The sequence below is a fragment of the Pseudopodoces humilis genome, chromosome 5, assembly GCF_049639895.1.
Source record: "Pseudopodoces humilis isolate 2021_Gansu_Grassland_sample_001 chromosome 5, ASM4963989v1, whole genome shotgun sequence".
Classification (NCBI taxonomy): Eukaryota; Metazoa; Chordata; class Aves; order Passeriformes; family Paridae; genus Pseudopodoces; species Pseudopodoces humilis.
The window spans coordinates 8,234,106-8,252,984 of record NC_142204.1 but is presented as its reverse complement, the minus strand read 5'-3'; the positions used below and the strand labels follow the sequence as shown (position 1 = coordinate 8,252,984).

General features: G+C 41.7%; 1 protein-coding gene across 4 annotated transcripts; it reads right to left on the bottom strand.

The window, feature by feature from the left end:
- Positions 1 to 735: 735 nt before the first annotated feature.
- TTC38 (tetratricopeptide repeat domain 38) lies at positions 736 to 18,622 on the bottom strand. 4 transcript variants are annotated; one of them, XM_005527002.3, is made up of 14 exons: positions 18,556 to 18,622; positions 15,154 to 15,231; positions 14,600 to 14,681; positions 14,078 to 14,249; positions 12,966 to 13,139; positions 12,054 to 12,129; positions 10,848 to 10,967; positions 8,528 to 8,587; positions 7,402 to 7,440; positions 6,600 to 6,681; positions 5,540 to 5,705; positions 3,413 to 3,572; positions 3,058 to 3,131; positions 736 to 2,614 (listed from the first exon to the last, which is right to left on the bottom strand). In XM_005527002.3, the coding sequence occupies exons 1-14, from the start codon at positions 18,577 to 18,579 to the stop codon at positions 2,521 to 2,523; spliced, it is 1,401 nt and encodes a 466-aa protein (XP_005527059.1). In that variant the 5' UTR covers positions 18,580 to 18,622; the 3' UTR covers positions 736 to 2,520. The 4 variants fall into 4 exon arrangements, with proteins under 4 accessions (XP_005527059.1, XP_014111523.1, XP_014111524.1 ...); XM_014256048.2 differs by having other exon boundaries at positions 15,154 to 15,338; positions 18,556 to 18,620; XM_014256049.2 differs by having other exon boundaries at positions 18,477 to 18,604.
- Positions 18,623 to 18,879: the final 257 nt, after the last annotated feature.

Here is an 18,879-nt window from a genome sequence, read left to right as displayed (position 1 = left end):
TTAAAGCAGTGGGGTAGTTTGGTTAGATTTCATGTAACTAAACAGCTGCTCTGAGCAGTTACTGAAGTCCTAAGAAGAGATGAAAGAATTAAGTGAGGTAGTAGCAGAACAGCTGATTTTAAATCTCAAAGTAGTAGTAAGATACTGAGACGTTCTAAGGATGAACCTCTTTAATATGCAGATGAGTAACTTTTAAAGAATCTGAGTCAGACACCTGTAGGAACCCCCACACCTGTGAGGCACAAGGCAGGTTTGTATGACGAGGGTGTTAGTGGGATGCTGACAGCTTAGGATCAGTCCAGATCACCACACACAGAGTAAGGACACAGCAGTACAGAGCTGTTCCATGGTCCAAACCACCCTGGGTGCTCTCTGATGCACAAGGCCTTGGCTTTTCCATGAGAGGGGTGGACTGGAGGTTAGAGCTGCAGTTTGGATAACTGAGCTGCAGGGGGAGAAAAGCTGGAAAATGCATACTCTGAATGCAGGAGGATGGAAAATAAACAATGGTTCTCCCACCTACTGGCACCTCAGCTTCTTCCTAACTGGTTACCAAGACAGTGGCACCAAGGAAAACAACTGGGAGGCTGTGCCATGCTTGGGCTGTGTGAGCACAGATACTGCTGCTCTCCACTGCTGGATGCTTCTGGCCACTATGACAGAAACAAAGTGGGTACAAACCTCTATGAAATTAGTCAGAATAACACATTTAAAAGCTTCACACATGCAAGTAAGTCATGTACTTGCTTGCTCAACAAAGATTGTATTTGAGTTTATTAAGGCAAAGCAGACAAAATTCTCAGTCATGTTCTATTGAAAATACTGTCATGGATTAGAATGGTTACATCCTGCGTAGCCAGCCAGAGATTTCTCAGGCTTTTGTTCCCTTACACAATTTGTTAAATTCCTTGAGTAAAAAGTTAACCTGTCTAAAGTCATTGCTTGAAGTGCACTTATTAAAAATAATAGTAAAAACCCAGTGTAACTTGTCCCAAGTGAGTCACTCCCCACCATGGCTGAACAGACAAGCAGTGATGAAGCTGAAGAACAGCACACTCATTAATCAGAGGACCTGAAGGCAAGGAATGCAATCCCTTATGTAATAATAAATCATTATTACTGCTTTAAAAATAAGCTATTTCTGCCTTGGGAGGACTGGGTAAAGTAAAATGTCAGCAAAGCACTTCCACTTCTTGTTCCACAATGCAAGAACTCCAGAGGAAGGGCAGGGCCAGCTATGGAAGTGCTTTCTTAGGTCAGAAGGAAACTAGGACAAGGCTGCTGTGGGATATGAGGAAAAGCCTGAGCTGGACAGGAAAGAGGCAGGCCTGTGGGGCCAGGAGAGCCTGCAGATGTGGAAGCAAAGTCAGAGCTTGGGCAGTTGCACAGTGTGGGATTTCTGTTCCAGAAGAGGAGGCATGAGTTCAGTTTTGCTCTGAAATGCTATCTTCCCCATCAGTAGGGATTTCTGAAATACTATTACAAGACAATGTGTTAGCTCTGAGATGCTGCAAGAATCCAGAGGCACCAGAGGTCCCTTGAGGTCTGTGGCTCACATCATGCCTGACTTGCAGCACCAAAGTTTATCCCATCACATGAGCTGGGACAGAGCTGTGTCCATCCCCCTGAGCCCTCTGTTCATGGCAGAAGTTCCCTCCTAGTCTTCACCTCTCTGAATTGTGTGCTTTAACTTTAGTTTAAACCCCACTTTGCCAACATGCAGGGACTCCCTGGAGTGAGATGGTATTAAGGCCTGACTATCCAAAATCTCAGAGAAGCACCAAGACTCATTCCCCTACCCTTCAGAAATGGTACTGTTCAGCTGAAATCCAGGCTTTTCTCTTTTTCCTGAAGGATTTAGAAGTGCTGAGGGAGCACCCATGTCAGAATAGTCATTATTCTTGACTGGTTCTTGTCTGGTTTCATTGACTCAGTAAAGCCAGAAAGCTCTGCTGTGCTATAGTGAAAGGAAAAATGTAACATTTTATGAAAGGGAGTTAAAAAATGTATACTTGGAAAGAGATCCTGAATCCAGAGGCCCCTGACTCCTGCCTGAATGGGCTGGAAGCTTCACATGGAATTCAGTTCATGCCTGTATTGACTTTGGCCCACCTTCCTAATAGCTTTATTTAAAAGCTCCCTTTTAATTACCTGAGCCGTTTACTTCACATGTAGGCCAAGTAACAAACTGGGCCAAAGAAGGACTGAAATCCAGGCACTGTTACTGCACTGTGTATAATCAGGGTCAGAGGGAACATTCAGGAAAACATACCAGAGCAGTAGCGCCTTTGGGATGCTCCAGAAAGCTGTGCATTCTCAGCAAGTTTTCTTCTTTCCTGGTGGAATCATCTAAGAAACAACCCTCAAAAATGCAACAGCTCTGTCCTTTCTTACAGAAATTACTCTCAGATCTTTTAACCCCAAATACCTCCCCAAGTTCCTTCAGAGCACCCCTGCACTCCCTGCACCCAGACATAGTGGAAAGGTCCTGGCTCTTCGAGCTGAAGCTGGAGGAAAGCCTTACGCCATGGAATGCAAGGCTGCTGCCTTCCGGATCAGTCGCTCAGTCATTGGTGACTTTGGTCTCATCATATCACGTTCATGCAGGAGATACCTGTGAAAGGAGAAGTAGGAGGGTGAGGAGCACATGGTAAAGATGGACTGTTCTGCCAAACAGGCTGTGCTGAGGCAAGCCCACATGGCAGAGCACACCTCTGACTTCCCAGCAAAGCAGATGTCAGCAGTGGCACTGACTGGAGTTGCAGCAATTCACAAAACATGGTCAACAGGATTTTGTATTCAAAACGTATTTGAAGACAGAAACATTTGAAAATCAACTGCCCTGGAACTTACACAGATCATCCATCCAGGCTGCAAGAGCGGACTTTTGGAATTGGAAGCTATTGTACTTCTTTATCCTGGTTAAATGTTGCTACATTTAACACAAATGCTTGCATATAATTTTAGCCTTAAATTTATTGGTTTGAATATATTCATTACTTCTTACTTTTAGCAACAGTGCTACTTCCACAAATATTTATCAGGGGAAATACTCACCTTGCAAAGTTTCGTTTGGCCTTTGATTTAGAATTTAAAGCAGCATGGATCAACAACAGGCTAAAAACATCTCTCTGGAAAAAATATCAGCAAAATAAAAACTACTAAGTAATTTATAATGTATTGCTGATTCCAATATCTTGGTTACCAAACTATTAAATTCAAGGAAGGAAACATATAAACATTAAAAATAAATATCTAACCCTGCTAGTAAGTGTTTGCAAACTGGATTCAGTCACAAGCACAGTTCAGCACTTCACAAAGACTGAATTGCTGTTGATGAGTTAAGCGCTTAATGGGGGCTACTGAAAGAGGATTAAGTCACATCAAAAAGTCTTTTCTGGATCTCCTTTACCTGAGCATCACTGCCTCCCACTTGGACTAGTTCATAACGGATTGGGTACAGCAGGTCTACAGCTTTGTCACAATTCCCGTTTTCAAACTCCACCAAAGCCTGGCACAGTGGCAGCCCCAATCTAGGGGCCAGGGAAAGCTGGTGGTCTTCCTGAGGTGCTCTGTAGAATGAACAAGTGGTTAACTTCCATAAGCCAAAGCATAAATAGGCCATATTTCAATGCCAGTCTGCCACTGCCTGCAGACAGGTTTTTATTTTTTTTACTGTACAAAGCCTGATGTTTCAGGTACTTGACTTAGGTCATATCTTTTGGTGTGATTATGCTACTTTCACCTTTTTGCTATTCATCCAGCAATCAGTTTTTATTCTCCTGAAGGCACAAAAGGCACAAGACCAACCCCTCCTACCTCTGCAATAAACAGTTTGGGCTAGGACAGTAAGAAAACTGCACTTTCTCTTCTGCTGACCCCACCAGAACATCCTACTTGTAGTCCTTTGGCCACATGCAGCCACCAGTCCTTGCACAGAGCTCCCAGTCATGACCTTACAAGCCAGCTCATTCTCAGGACAGCGTTACAAAACTTCCTGCTTCTTTCACTGGGCCAGCCTTCATTCTCCTGTAGGCAACACTGCCCTATGTGTTTATCATTCCTTAAACAAACTGTGGCACCCTAGAAAGATAAAAGTGCACAACAGATGTTCATTTGAAGCAGCTTGAGACAGCCAGTGATGAAAATGATGGAACAATTCCTCATTTGCACGTTTTGTCCAGCATTGCCATAGAAAGGAGCCTGTGACACCAACCACCAGAGAGTGCCATGGGATATCTGAAAAATTCCCAGCAACTTTCCATGGCTAAGGCCAGGGAAAAATACCGGTGCAATGCCAGATGGGACTGATGTTTGTGCCCAGGTTGGATCACTGCTTTCTTAGTACATACAAAACACCTCTGGGGTACCATTTATACATTACATATTTGTGACAGATGTAAATTAATCCAATCATGAATATAGCCCTTTCAGCTCATAGTCTGCTTTCTAATATCTTTTCTGCTTTATAGTATTTCAAACTACAGCTAAAAATGTACACATATATTATTAAGGCTAGGTGAAAGGAAGCACTGAGTGAAAGAATAAATAGCATATTAATACATGTTTGTTAAAGCCTCTGTGGTGAGCAGTTTTCTATACTTTATATAAAATGACATATATAAACAATAGAATAAATAACAAAATATATTTGCCATTTTCTTCCTTTACTTAAATGAGACATACTTAGGCTTTCTTTGAAAAGTTATTTGTTTTGTATTTTGAAAGTTAATTGTTTTGATAAGTATTCTTAAAAATTACAGTATTCCTCGAACCTACATATAATCAGGAACAAATAGTGACAATTTCAGGTTCTCCTTCCTCCTTTTTTAAAGGCAAAGAAAGCAACAGATGCTTAAACAGAGGAAAAAAAGGGTGTAGTGGGGGGAAGAAATAAGTTTAAAGCATCTATGTATCAACCCCTTAAAAAAAACCAAGGCAATTCACAGTCATTTAATACTAAGGGAACACAAAACAGTCATTGTTTGGATGTAGTATTTAAATATTCAACTTTTTCAAGTATCTTAATTTGAAAGCAAAATATTCTAGATTATTACTTTAGTAGTACTTGAAACCTAATTTCCAGATGGACTTAACAACACATGAAAGAGTAGCCATTAGAATATCACTACCAACGACTGTTCTGTTATTAACTTTTTAGACCAGAGCAGAAAAGATCCACCACAGACAGCTGACATACTTTGTAGAATGTTCTTATTAATATATTTTAGTCCTTGTCTGTAACACAGCTTAGTGTGACCGCACTAAAAGGAAACAGCAACTGCTCAGGTGGTGTCCATGACCTCAAACACAAAAGATTTCTGCTCAAAAAGATGAGAAACCCCTCTAGATATTAATTTAAAAAATAAATAGTGATATAGATCTCCAAACTGGATGTTGGCCTGCTTAAACCAAATGTGTTCCAGTGACATGCTAAGGCAGGGAGGAGCACGTTGGAGCTTCAGCAAGCCAGAGACATCATCGCCCTGAAGTTCAGAGAGCTATTCACTGAACTCAATGCAGGAAATCCTTTGCTTACCTGGCAAGTTCCTGCAGAGTTGTTAAAAGCTCTTCAGTAGTTTTGTGGTCTTTGGCTCCAAGGAAAGACATCAAGAAGTGCACATCATTGAACAGAAGTATGTGATCCTTGGCGTGCTTCTTCGTAACCCCAAGCAGATCATTCCACCTGTCCCCAAGCTTTACACCTAAGAGTAAAAAATACTTCTCTAAATAACATTGCCACATGCAGAAGTATGACTTTGCAATGTACTTTCAGTCACTCAGCATAAAAAGCATTCCTACTGAACTCAAGAGAACATTTCCTGATGTGGCAAGATTTATGCAGCAATAAGGCTCAGCTGCAGCCTGCCTTATCTGGGCTAAGAGTTTCTTGACTGTCAAGAGTTTCAAGGCATTATTTTAGTCTGCACTGTGTGAACTTCTGGCTTTATTATGAGATTACTCATAATGTCTTGGAGATGCGGCTCACCACGAGCCATCTGCAGCAATCACAAGACAGAGGGAGAAGATGGATTTAATAAAAACCCCAATACATCATTAGTGATTTAGCAGAACAGTGTGACATACTGTCTGCCCATCATGTCCCCTGTCATGAACCCCAGTGTATAAACACTGACTTAAAAAGGCGAAGTGCCACAGAGTTAAAAGAGTACAAAAAGCCAGAAGCTGATATGCCCATACCAACTATTTCAATCAGGATCAAAACAGAAAAAAAAGGGATCTAACTGGAAATTTACATCCAGAAAGTGCTATGGGTTTTTAGAGGCTTATGCACTTGATTGCTCAGCCTCAAGACCTCCAGGGACAAGAGAACTGAATTTGTCAAAGAAGAAGTATGTGACCTATGCTAGCTGGAGCTGACTGCTATGCCACACTGGCATGGAAAATGGAAGCTCTTGAGTAGAATAAAGCTTATGGACATTATTAGGAACTTTATATTTATGCTTTTCTCAAGGTTCTTCTGAAACACTGATCAAGCTTGCTGTATAATTACACTGAAATACTTCCCCAACATGGACACCAGGGCAAGGGAAAAAGAAAATTAGTTATAAAAAAGAACGGCCAAAGGATTATCCTACCTTCCAGATGAAGCCTGTACAGCATCGAACTGTTATCAACTATATCCAGGATGCTTCCACTTGCCAGGCATGGTGGTGCAATCTGTAATGAGAAGCACTCATAGGCTTGCCAAGTGATGTGCTAGTGGAAACCTCCTCAGATTATCGAACTTATTTTCACAGTACTAAATTAATTTTATCCTTCTATTAATTCAAAATTACTTGTTTTGCAATAGTCCTAATTGCATCTTTCTTGAATACAGGAATTTGCAATGACAGAAAATTATATGGCTTTACATGTGTTGTTTTTCTCAGTAAATATGGAGAGTCACCACGGTATTTTATTTTTTCCAAAACTGTGCCATAAATATTACTTCACTTGATCAATGTTAGTAGATAGAAATCTGTCCTGCAGCTTTCTTAATGCTTGCAGTATTTTTACAATCCTTACAAAGATGTGCTCTTATCTAATTTGATATTGCTTATTTACAAAGATTGTTTTGAAATCCAGGCAGTTGACTTTGTACCTAACATGCAAAACCTGTTTTTTGTAAAGGTGACTGGACTTTATAGGAAAACAAGAAACATGGACAGAATGGAAATCAGTACCACTGTAGCCCTTTCAGTCACTCAAAGTATGTAACACTCTGGGCATTTTCCCGAGAACTGCTGAGAAATTGTTTCCCTAAAAGACTGTAAGAGATGTAAACAATATTTATACACAGATCACACACTGTGATAGGTTTCAAACTCACACAGAAGGAAGAAAGCACACATCATAATCTTGCATGACCTCAGTCAAGAAAAAAAGGCCCCTACTCACATGCTTGTCATAAATTGTCAAAGCAGCTTCATATTCCCCCTGGAAAAGCAAAGGAGGACTGCGTGGTTAATGTGCGGACACAGCAACCAGCACTGACTGGCAGCAACCACAGACAAACACATCAATAGATGCAATAATAGTTCTTAAGGACTGCCTGATCAAAACAAACTAAGTCAAAGAAACCTCAAGGTATTCAAAGCAGAAAAACCTATATTTAATAAGGCAAAATGATCAGTATGTTAAGGTTTCATCTAAGAATAAGTACCAATACTTTTACAAGTTAAGCAAGAAGGAGATACATGAGGTATTGCCTCTCATTCTAATGTTCATTTCAGGGATTTTTGCAAAAATCAGTGCATCCCATGGTGTATGCAAAGAGATGGGAAAAAAACCCCAGTTTTAAGTAGCCTTCAAAAAAGTTACATAGATAGGAAGTGGCAAAATAAATAAACTATTGGAATCCTGTTGAAAATTATGTTCCTTCTATGTTACTCTGCTTTCTAGCCAAAGGATGCTGCCTTCTCAAAGATGCCACATTTATCTCCCTATTAAGCTGAACCCCACCAGTGCTAAGCATTAAATCCAAGGAAATTCTGACAGGCTGGGTAAAATTTCAACCATTTTTAAAGGCTTTAATAGTAAGGCTATTAATAGTAAGAATTAATAACAATAATTAATAGCATTAGCAGCCCAATTTAGAGTTTATGGCCTCTTTTTTTTACAGTCAGCAAATTTTTGGGCCAGAAAATAAGTACTGAATTTGGTAAGAATTTTATTAATTTTTGTCTCAAAATTAGAGATCTAACTTCATCTTGCTATCAAGTAACTGTGCAAAATGTAATTAGTGAGACTATTGGATCTTCAAACATTCAATAATCTCACAGCAATATTTCAACATTCTTAGAAAGATACTGAAACTTTTGACCAATGCAATTAAAATTCTCCAAATAACAGTAATAAAGGACTGCCACTTTGTAAATGTAGCATTGTGCTATTTTATAAAAACATCCCTTTAAATAGATGACCCCCCTCCCTCCCCCTGCCCAGTAAATGTTAGTTCTGCCTTTTAAAGAGCTTTAGATAACCTATCTGGACTATAAAGCACATGTATGAAAATATCTCAAACCTTTTCAATGTAGTATAAAGCCCAGTGCCAGTAATTATGGCAAGCAAGCATATCACTTCCCTGGAGAGAAGAAGAAAAAGAAATTATTTACAAAATAACTTCCCTTTTCAAGTTATCTAATCAGATTTCTGTTTCCTCCTTCAGCAAAACAAAGTACTTCAGGAGACACAAAAGACACAAGACATTTAAATCAGCTGCCAGAACACCTTCTCATTTGGTACACTTGACCTTGCAGCTATTCAGGGCAACACCTCAAACCCAATGATGTGGTGTCCTCCATATCGTTTTCCAGATAAGAGTTGCACTTGGATGCCTCAGAATTCATCTTTCTTCAGCACCCTTTTAAAACAAAAAATTTAATCCACATCTATAAGAAGAGTAAGATTTGTTTCATCTAAAATTTAGGCATCTTGTCTGAAGTAACTGGGCCAGATAGTGGAGAGAGGAGGATATGGAGGCTTTATGAGGGCCACTTGTCCCAGCCATCTAGAACCCACCTCAGACAAAGAGGAATCACTTTTTAAACAAGCTTTACTACAGGCTACAGAAGTTGTAAGAGATGCCAAACACACTAGCAGCTCACAGCCGAGATGAATTTTTGCTGGACTGCGCCAATTTCACACTGTCCTTTCCAGCTGGCACCAGAACTTCAAATCCTTTTCCCTAGCCTGAAGTCAAGGCAATTGCAGTTCATTTTTGTGAATGCATTAAAAATAGACAAATGTAGTTCCATAATCCTTTGGTGAAAATTAAAATACCAGAAAGGTTCACCCCTCTCCTCCCACTTTCTCCCCATTCTGTAGTTAAACTTAATGGTCTCACAAGTGGAAAATCGTCATACTGAAAACTGTAACAACCGCTTTCAGGAAGCACAAAGGTAAAGGTTTCCAATAAATGGGAGGGCCTTAAATAAACATTCTGGTAATCTTTGCTTGTTTAATATTAAATCACAAACCAAACCTGAGCAACAGAAGCAGTTACGTGCTTGGCATAAACACTGATAATATCAAGTTGAGTATCATACTGACATTCCAAATGTTATAGAAACAAGATAATGGAATTACCTCAACTAAATAAACTACCTAGACTAAATAAAACAAAACCTCTTCCCTGCTGTTAAATTTGAGCTCTGAAAAAGATTAAACTGCTAGAGAGAAGTGAGCTTACACTTCATTTTATTTGGATAAAGTATGAATTACAGAGATATGAAACCATTTTAAGAAGCAAGAGTTAAAAAAAATTTTAAAAAATCGGTCCAAAAGTCACTGACTGTTATTTTTTTAAGATATTACCCAAACTATCCCCTACATCACTGTTTAATTAAAACTAACATATTTCTTTCAGGAAATGGTTGCTCTGGTCTAGGCAGGGGTTGATCAAGTCTTCTTTGAGCTCTTACTGACACACACACAGAGCACCACTTGATGTAGGATTTTGGTCTCTTTAGGGCTGAGGTTTTTTGGGATACTCTCCCACGGGGAGTCTCACTTATCTTAGTCTCAGCCAGAGACTGCACTTCCAAGCCCAGTATCTGAATGCTTAACTTAAAAAATAAAACAAACACAAAATAAGCCTTTTTAGTCTCACTGTCCAGTACTGCTCTTTGGGTGAGGTGGAAGTCAGCTCAGATGACTCTAAAATAGACTCTTATGGGTTCTAACAAAGGCAAACCTCACAGCCCTCAGCTCTGAATATAACAGACTTAATCACTGGGGAAATGCTGTCAAACACAAAATGAAACTTAATTTACAGCAAAGGACCACATAACAGACTTATTAACCTGTTCAATACTCTGAAAGATGGTATCAAACATGTTGGATAAGGTAACTGATACACTAGAAAGTAATGAGTACACTAGAAAAGATGTAAGAGAGTAATTTCTCTTTTCTTCACAGTTTTTCCTAAAATTCCCTCCCCAAAGCAAAGAAGTATTTTAGTGTTTTGAAGCAGTTGATTTGACTGTGTCATCTTCCTCCTTATCTTAGGTCCCATGAGGAGATTTAGCCAGGTACCTCAACTGTCTGTCAGTACTTGCCTCAGCCTAAGTAAAAAGCCTGTGAAAGAACCAGTGGTCACTTTATTTTTCTAACCACACAACAGATCACAAATAGGGACAGTCACGTCCCTCATAACATGCCACTTCTTCCTGCTTAAAAACCTGCAAGGAGAGTAGGAGCGCCTCAAGGGAGGATTCCCTCCAACATGCAAACTCTCCATTGACTGTAACAGTTCTGCAGATAGGAACTGCAGGCAGAGGACTCAAGAACTTGGCTGCAGGAATTAAAGAAAACCTAAAAGGAGCTTTTTCAGAAATGTTTACCTTCCAATTATTTTCCGTTTCCTTCATGAATTTTAAGCCTTTCTCCACCTCTGCTTTCATTTCATTTACATGAGCTATAGTATGGACAGACCATGCATCTGTCTGATTTATAGCCAACGCCTATGAGTGAAAAACAGGAAAACACAATGAGCCTTACAAACTTGCAAATACAGGCATTTATCACTGCTTATCTAGAAAAAAGATACTACTTTTTACTTGCTGCAAGTTAAGTACATCCTTGTACCACTCCAACTAACCACAGCCCAGAAGTCTGATTTGGACAGAAAAGGAAGAGAATGTTTCTTGGCTGACTTCACTTCCCAGTTTCTGCTGCAGGGAGATGAACACCTGCAAAACATTTTAAAGCGCAGGCTTTATGACTGTGAAATGACATCTATTTCACAGACATGCATCAATGAAAGAACTGCAGGCACAGGCACAACATATTCCATGATACAGTGTCTTGCAGACAACTATTTCTTTTCCAAAAAATTGCCAGCTCTGAGTATTCAGCCAATTCCTCTTCCTTGGCCCAACAACTCCTACTAGGCTTTTGGTGTTTTGCAAAGTTAGTCATAAACCTAGTAAAGGTTAAGTTTTAGGGTTTAGTCTCTATTGTCACTTTCAGCAATTTGATGTAACAGAAGTTTTGTCAAGAACACCCATTGGAGATTAATTGTGTCTAAGACTCCTGGAGGGATAAACCTGAGGACTGGAGAAAGTCAAGTATAATTACTATCTTCATAGAAAGGAAAAAGGCTGGCTAATATCGGTCCCTGGGAACATTGTTACAGTTAATTGTTCAACAATCCAGGAACAAGAATCTAGGGAAAAAAGAGAGCAGGAAGCCAAACAGAACTGATTGTCAAGAGCAGCCTACATCAAAACAATCCAACATTCTTTAATAGGAGTAAACAGCCAATCATACACGTGGGAAGTAGCAGATAGGCTGATATATGGATTTCATAGGGGTGTTCTGATCCCATCTGACAGGGCATGCTCATAAGGAAGTGAGGGGAATACAGTCCAGTGAAACTGCGTTGGTAGAGCAGAGATGTGAGAATAGTCATCAACAAGTCTCACAAAGCTCTGTGAGCATTTCCATGTTGAGTTTTATATCTCTGCTACTTTGACTAACAACTGGTAGAAACCACCACCCCGTCTGAGAATTCTAAAGGCTTATAGCACCAACAGTAGGGAGTTTACCTCATGGGCAACCTTCTCAGCACGGTCAAAAAGGTTTGTTTCCACGAGTCCAAAAGAGTAGTAGCCCTTCACGTAGCTAACAAAAGGGAGAAAAAGAGGACATCATCCCTTTATAACTAGGTTTAATCCAGGCCTGAAAGAACATACTAGAAAGAGCACTTAACTCAAAAAAGTCCTTGCAGTGCAATTTACAAGGGTTCAAGCTCACAGGATACAGAACTGCTAAGCTAATTCTCAGAGGAAATGAGTGACCCTGAGACACCAGCATGGCAAACAGTGACAAGATGCACATCAGAATGGGTATTTCCATCTCTGGATGAAATGCAATCACCAGCTACACAGAACGAGCTGCTGATCTCCGTAACAGTTGCAAGATGCAGAATTAAAAGGCTAGAAGTGAGACACTGCTGTCACCAAAGCTATCTGAGCATCTCAAAGGCAAACTTCTATATTTTCCCCAGTGCCCACAAAACCACATGAAGTGGCCCTTTAAAACTGGCTGTAAATCATCCCAATTAAGCCATAAAGGCCCAGCGTAAAGGAAAATTAGGGATTTTATGTGCACCTGATTTATTTAATGGATCAAGATTAATAGTATTTTTGGGAAGAAATTAACAAATTTTGCCACTGCCCTGAGTGAGGATATTATTTTATCCTGTGTGCTACACACCACATGCTATATTTGGCAGCAGTGAGACACAGCTCACTTAAGAAAAATCTCTCAACAACAGTGTCAAGAGGGATACTGGAGACACATTCTATCTGTGGTCAAGTTTGAATAACTTCTAGACTCTTGATTTTTGTCTACGTGTCTGTTTCCAAAAGATCATGTAACTTGTAAGTCTGACCCTAAAAACTACATAGTCTATGGACACCAGGTAGAGAGCAATTTCCAAATGAAGCATGACCCACCTGCTCAGTGGAACATCACGTGTCCAGAAAGGATAAACACGGGCAACAGAATCTCGCATCTGACGTTGATATCCCAGGTAGAAATAAGTGTCATGGGAAAATTTGAGGGCCAGTAGGTCAGTTGGGTGGCTCTGCAGAATCTGCTCCCATAGATCACAAGCTTTTGGAAGTTGGCTAGAAATAAAAACTTATTTCCATCACTGAAAGAAGGCACACATGCCTGCCCCTACTGTTAGTCCTGAACTCAAACTATGCTGAAAAATAGAAAATTCAGTACCAAATGCCTTATTCTTTTCCTTGACAGAATTCTTGTCTTTTCTAAGCTAATAACTGGATTATCTTCATTTGGCACCTCTCATGAAACAAATCATGTTGTATCACTGTAATACATAATGAAAATTAAACAAGCTTAAACCATAAATCTAAACATTTTCCTACAGTGCTGAATAGTTCCTACAGGAACCCACCATAATTAATGGAACTTTGTATGTACAAAGACACTCCTTCCCTCTCCTTTTGTGGGAATCAAATCCAGTGGCAGGGCTTCAGTAGCTTCCTCATTTCCTTTGCTGAGATGTGAAGTAAATATATGCTCACCATTTGTCTGGCAAACAAATAATGAAAGTGAATCATTAGCCCATATGTTCTGCAATTTATAGAGATTTATCATATGGAATGAAGCAGTGAACCTCTACAGCACGTGTGACACTCTTATCTCCCTCTTTTACAGGGAAAATGGGTTTTGACATAGGGAGACAAGAAAGAGAAGTCTATAACTTTCTGTGAATCTGAGTCTGGACCCTACTGTAGCCAAACACTTCATTTCCTAGCTGTAAACCACACTGATGGATCTGTGGCACATTTAAAACGTGTAGTGTTTAATGCTAGGAAGTGGTGGCAATAGAGCATTTGACCTCGTACAGTGCTGCTTACCAGCTAGACATGGCACTTAGGGTGGAGAGAGAAATTCAGCGACAATCTGTGGCATCTAACCCAAATCCTCTGCTAGATGTCAGCTAACATCACACACCACTACTGCCAACCTTCACTTCTGCCTGCAGTAGACAAAGGAACTCTTCATAGTCCCTTGAGCAGGGTAACAGAGAACTCACCCCCTGGCAAACATGTCCAACGCTGACACATGAAGCCTCTCCCGCTCTGTCAGTGGCTGTGACTTGGAAAGTGCCACCATGGCTCTCACGGCGCTGTCCAGCTCCTTGTCGAGTCTCACGGTCCTCCCAGTGCCAATCAACTCCAAGCCATTGGCAATGACATGTCCCATTGCTGTAGGAAACAGCACAGCACCAGCTGAGCTCACAGTAAAGCCTTCAGCTCCACAAAACACCAGAGGAGCTGAGCATTTTCAATAAAACTGACTTGTGGACACAGGGGTCCAGGAAGTCTCCCAAGCCTAAAGTTCTCAGAAGGTTTTCATGACAGCTACTCAAATATTATGTGAAATGAAAAGAAAAAAGCACCACACAAAAGCATTCTGTCTGCTCTGTATTTTGAGGAAGTTTTACAGAATTCTAGAAATTATCACTCTGACCTTGCATAAACAAAGTCAGATAAATACCAAGACAGCAGGCATTAATCCAGCACTTTTCATGCTCAGAATCAAAGGTTATACTCACTAAAGTTTGGATCTGCTGCTTTTAGCTTGGAGAGACATCTGTCAATACCTCCAAGGCTCTCATTATTGGTCCAAGTTGCATACTGTAAGAGAGACAGAGCAAGAAAGGCTTGAGAAATCCTTTATGATACTGGACTTCTTTTTGTTCTCACAGATACTTAAAACCAAGACACAAAAGCGAGGCAAATTACTAAAAGACAAATATTGCATTAAGGTAGGTTTAGTGTAGTAGAAAAACAGAAAAACTGGGGTTGAATATAACTCAGTCACCAGCAGAACCAATTACCCTGAATTTCTACGGGTTTTTGTCAACCGGCTGATTTGCTGATATCAAGTGGAACAAGCACACTGGATGAGGTTTTCACCACAGATGGCAGCCTTTGGCACAGCTCTCTGCTAAAAGGTTTTCCTGCTGCCAGCTAAAGGCTGAACTCCTGTGGTGACCTGATTTTGACGCTCTCCCAGCTGATAAGAAATTTAAATATCAACTACAGTAATGAGTGTTTCATGCACGAGTCCCTTCAAATCACATTTTCTTGCGCTTTTCAGTCATACCTGTGTCAGCACAGCATCAAAGAGCTTACAGGCTTCATTGCTGGTCGTGGACAGGACAAGTCCAGCATCCTGCCAGGCCTGCACAACAAACAAACACATACATGGTCCTTTTACACCCTCATCTTCCAGGTTACACTGGCAAATGCTCAAACTGATGCTGCTCTGGTATCTTCATCTGCTGTGCACTTTTAAAAAGAAAAATTAAAAGGACAGTGTGAGGTAGAAACAAACCTTTTGTTCAGTTGTAGTTACATCTAAGACTCAATTAGGTGGACTGAGAAGTGAGACTAAAGAAGCCAACAATCACCAGGTGTAACAGAAGATCCCGATGGGTTGCCCAGCTCATAATGACAGCACATTCTGAATTCATTACAGCTGCTGGTGACCTCCTCTGCTACCTCGTGTGAAGTAGAGATATGGTAAAATAAAACCCTGTTCTCTTATAATCTATAAATCTGTAATCTTCTATAAACAATAATGTTCTTCTGAATCAGCCTATAGACCAAACAGCCTGGCAGAGCAAATCCACTAAATCTCTTGAGTTAATCAACTGAAAGTTTCAATCACAGATTTATACACAAGCCTGATAACAATAAGCACATGGGAAATGGATAAAGCTAAAAAGCAAAACAGAATTGGGCTGCCATAGTTTCTAGTAACATAACATGACGGAGGCACAATATCTTCTGGCTAGCTGCTGGTAAATGAGCAGAGTTCATTTGAGAAGCTGCCCCAATCAGTTCAGCATTACTTTAATACAGTACACAGAGGACAGAATATATTACAAAAATACATATTATAAAACCAGACCTGGGGCAAGCTAATTCAAATGTCTCCTAATGGGGCCTTAGTCCTTCCTGGTAATGCAAGAGTTCAGCTCTTCTCATCCTCCATTTTAAAGCATTTCCTATCTATAATAATCTGTCAAAATTTTTAAGTAACCAGGCAAAGACAACTTTGTTAATATATCCTAAAACTTTCCCACTGTGATTGGATTAAAGGCTCACATTCCAACAGCTAAGGTAATTGAGTCTTCAAATTACATGCCTGAAAGAGTAGACCTGAATCTAAAATTACACATTTTCTTTACAATTCATGCTATATCCATGTTACTGAAATTGACCAGAATAAATTTCCTAACACCATTTGAAGCACTAGAAAGCAGGAATTCATTACCTGCACAGGACACACTCTCCTTGTTCTGTGGCTGTGGTGAGACTTTGCAACAAGGTCTTTATCCATCATAATCATACATATTCATTAATATATGCTTCTTATCTAATACACAGAACTATTTCCTAAAATGAATTTGAATGCATTTGCCTTCTACTGGACATTTTTTATGGTCCTGGAAAGTCATAAAAAGGGGTCTCTGGTGGTTGTATTCACTGAATGCTTTGATATTAAAGGTGACCTTTCCTTGAACTTTCACTTTGGGCACGTGCTGTTGTTTCATGTTTCTGTTGCTCTCTGTTGTATGTGCTACATAACTTGCCAAAAAAACACTGCAGTCCTTCTTATCTGTTTCTCCACTGGTTTCAGCCATGTTTATAATCCTGTGTGCATACCTTTAAACCCCTCTATCTTTTTTTGCCAGTTAGTCTTTAAGCTCTATTCAGCAACCTTGGGGGACCTGAAAATTTTTATTCTCTATGTCATTTATCATCCAGAAAAAAGAATAAAGTCAGGCAGATAGCAAGGTTAGGCTTGCTACTTACAGGCTATCTTCTATGGTGCCCTGCAAAGTAGGCGAGGAGCCATCCTCAGCATCAGTCATCCAAAACAAGCCTTGTTCAGATCACTGCCTGTTTTACTATTTTATACAACAGCTCGAGGTACTTGCCAAGTGGAAAATTATGTCCCATTCTGAGGGGACTTGATGCTGATTCACAAGAATGGAAAAGTCTGTGTGTGTGGGCACCAGAACAAACCAGCAGAACAAGGGTTAGCGGAAAATGGGCCTGCATCCATCACTAAGGACACTGCCGATCTAGCTGAGGTAAGTGCTATTTCCAGCCCCTCTGAAAAGCCTCTGTCCTGCTATGGCTACAGCCCACCTGACTCACTCCTCACTGGAAAACTCCCACTCTGGCAACAGGAGAATGGCAGCAAGACTGTGTCACATCAGGGATGCCACTTCTCTGTGCCACTATTAGCACATCAGGACAATGGGGTACAGGGAAGAACCACCCCACAGCAGCTGCTGGCTCCTAAGAGATGTAAAAGATGTGCTCCAAACCTAATCTGTCATTGCCAACTAGAACTAAAGTACTGGGACCACAGAAAAGGCAGCACCCCTTGTACTCCTGGACATACATAAGGGGTCCTACCTAGACTTCCTGGGACACTCTGGTCCTGAGGCTTCTCTCAGTGAGGCCTCAGACTGTGACTGAAGAAATCCAGAAGGGCGTGTGAGTGGGCAAAAATCAGCCTCAAGAGTCTGTAAGGCAATTATCAGTTCCCCTTCCCACAGCGGCTTCCTTTGGACTCTCTTACACTGATCTCCCACAATCCTCTAACTCCAGGAGTCTTCTCTGTGATGTTTCTTGTATTAGAGAGTCATGGCCTTTGCTCTTCTCACTGCTTCTTGGTGAGACCAAAGCCTTGCCCTTTCCCCTGCTCTAAGATTAGAGTTCAGTCATGAGATCTGGTGACTGTTTATCTGTATTTTTTTCTCTGTTAGAACCTTAGTTGACTCTGAGAATTGTGCTCTCTGTGGCCTGCAGTTAGCACCTCTTGAATTCCTTGCATGACAGATCCCCAGAGCTCTGTCAACCATGCACCTGTCACACGCAATCTTCAAGACTTTGTTTTAACCTGCCACTGCCCTAATTAACCAAAACACTGCCATAAAAGGAGTTTATCAGAAAGAGAGCAAATGGCTTAATCAATAAGCAGCTCCTGTAGGTTGCACCCTTTGACCCGAGGCTGATTTAATCTAAGGCCTGACCCGCTTCTGAGGCCCACGGAAAGGGCGGGTGAGTGCCGTGGGACCCCTGCGCTGGGAACAAGACCCAGAGATGCCCAGACATGGATCTGCTTCCGCAGTAGAAGCGATGAGACAGCGACCCTTCCCCCCTTCCAGATCCCAACAGCAGCTTCCCTCCTCCGAAACCCACACCAGTGTATGAAGGTAAGCTCCATCCACAGCGAGCCCGGCTTAGCTCCCCTCCCGCCACAGCCCAAAGCCCGTCGGCAGCCCCCGGGATCCCCATGGAGGCCCACCCGCCGCCCCTGGGCGCAGGGCACGGGTAGGACCGAGCCGCGCTGGCTCAGAGCCTCAGCAGTGCCCTCCCCTCGCAGCCCCTCAGCCCTGTCCTCACCTTGCAGCCCCTCATCGTGCCATCCCCCCGCAGCCCGTCACGCTGCCGGCCGCTCGCAGCCCGCCAGCCCTGCCCTCACCTTGCAGTCCCTCAGCGCAGCCATAGTCCAACCGCAGTGTCACCGTCCCGCGGCTCCAACGTGAGCAGGGGCGGGGCCAAGGGGGCGGGGCCGCCACCGACGCGAGCGGCGGGCGGTGGTGCCGGGTACGCGCGGAGTCCACGCGCCCCTGCTGAGGGACGGCTGCGGGAATTCGGTGGCGATTATTGGTCCAAAAATCTTTGTTGCTTCTTCCGGACCGACCTCCGGTCCGCGCTGTCCGAGGTTAAATAGTGTTCTCACCAGCTGCCCTCCCGAGGGGGCTCCGGTGCCCGCGGGTTGCTGTTCCAGCCGTTGGGCCACCCC

What these genes read in the sequence shown, in the direction of transcription:
- TTC38 (XM_005527002.3), bottom strand. Translation starts at nt 18,579, where the DNA reads ATGGCTGCGCTGAGGGACTGCAAG. An exon ending in TTGATGCTGTGCTGACACAG is followed by an intron (nt 14,682 to 15,153) that starts GTATGACTGAAA and finishes TCTCTCTTACAG; the next exon opens with TATGCAACTTGGACCAATAA. An exon ending in ACTCTGCAGGAACTTGCCAG is followed by an intron (nt 3,573 to 5,539) that starts GTAAGCAAAGGA and finishes TTCATTCTACAG; the next exon opens with AGCACCTCAGGAAGACCACC.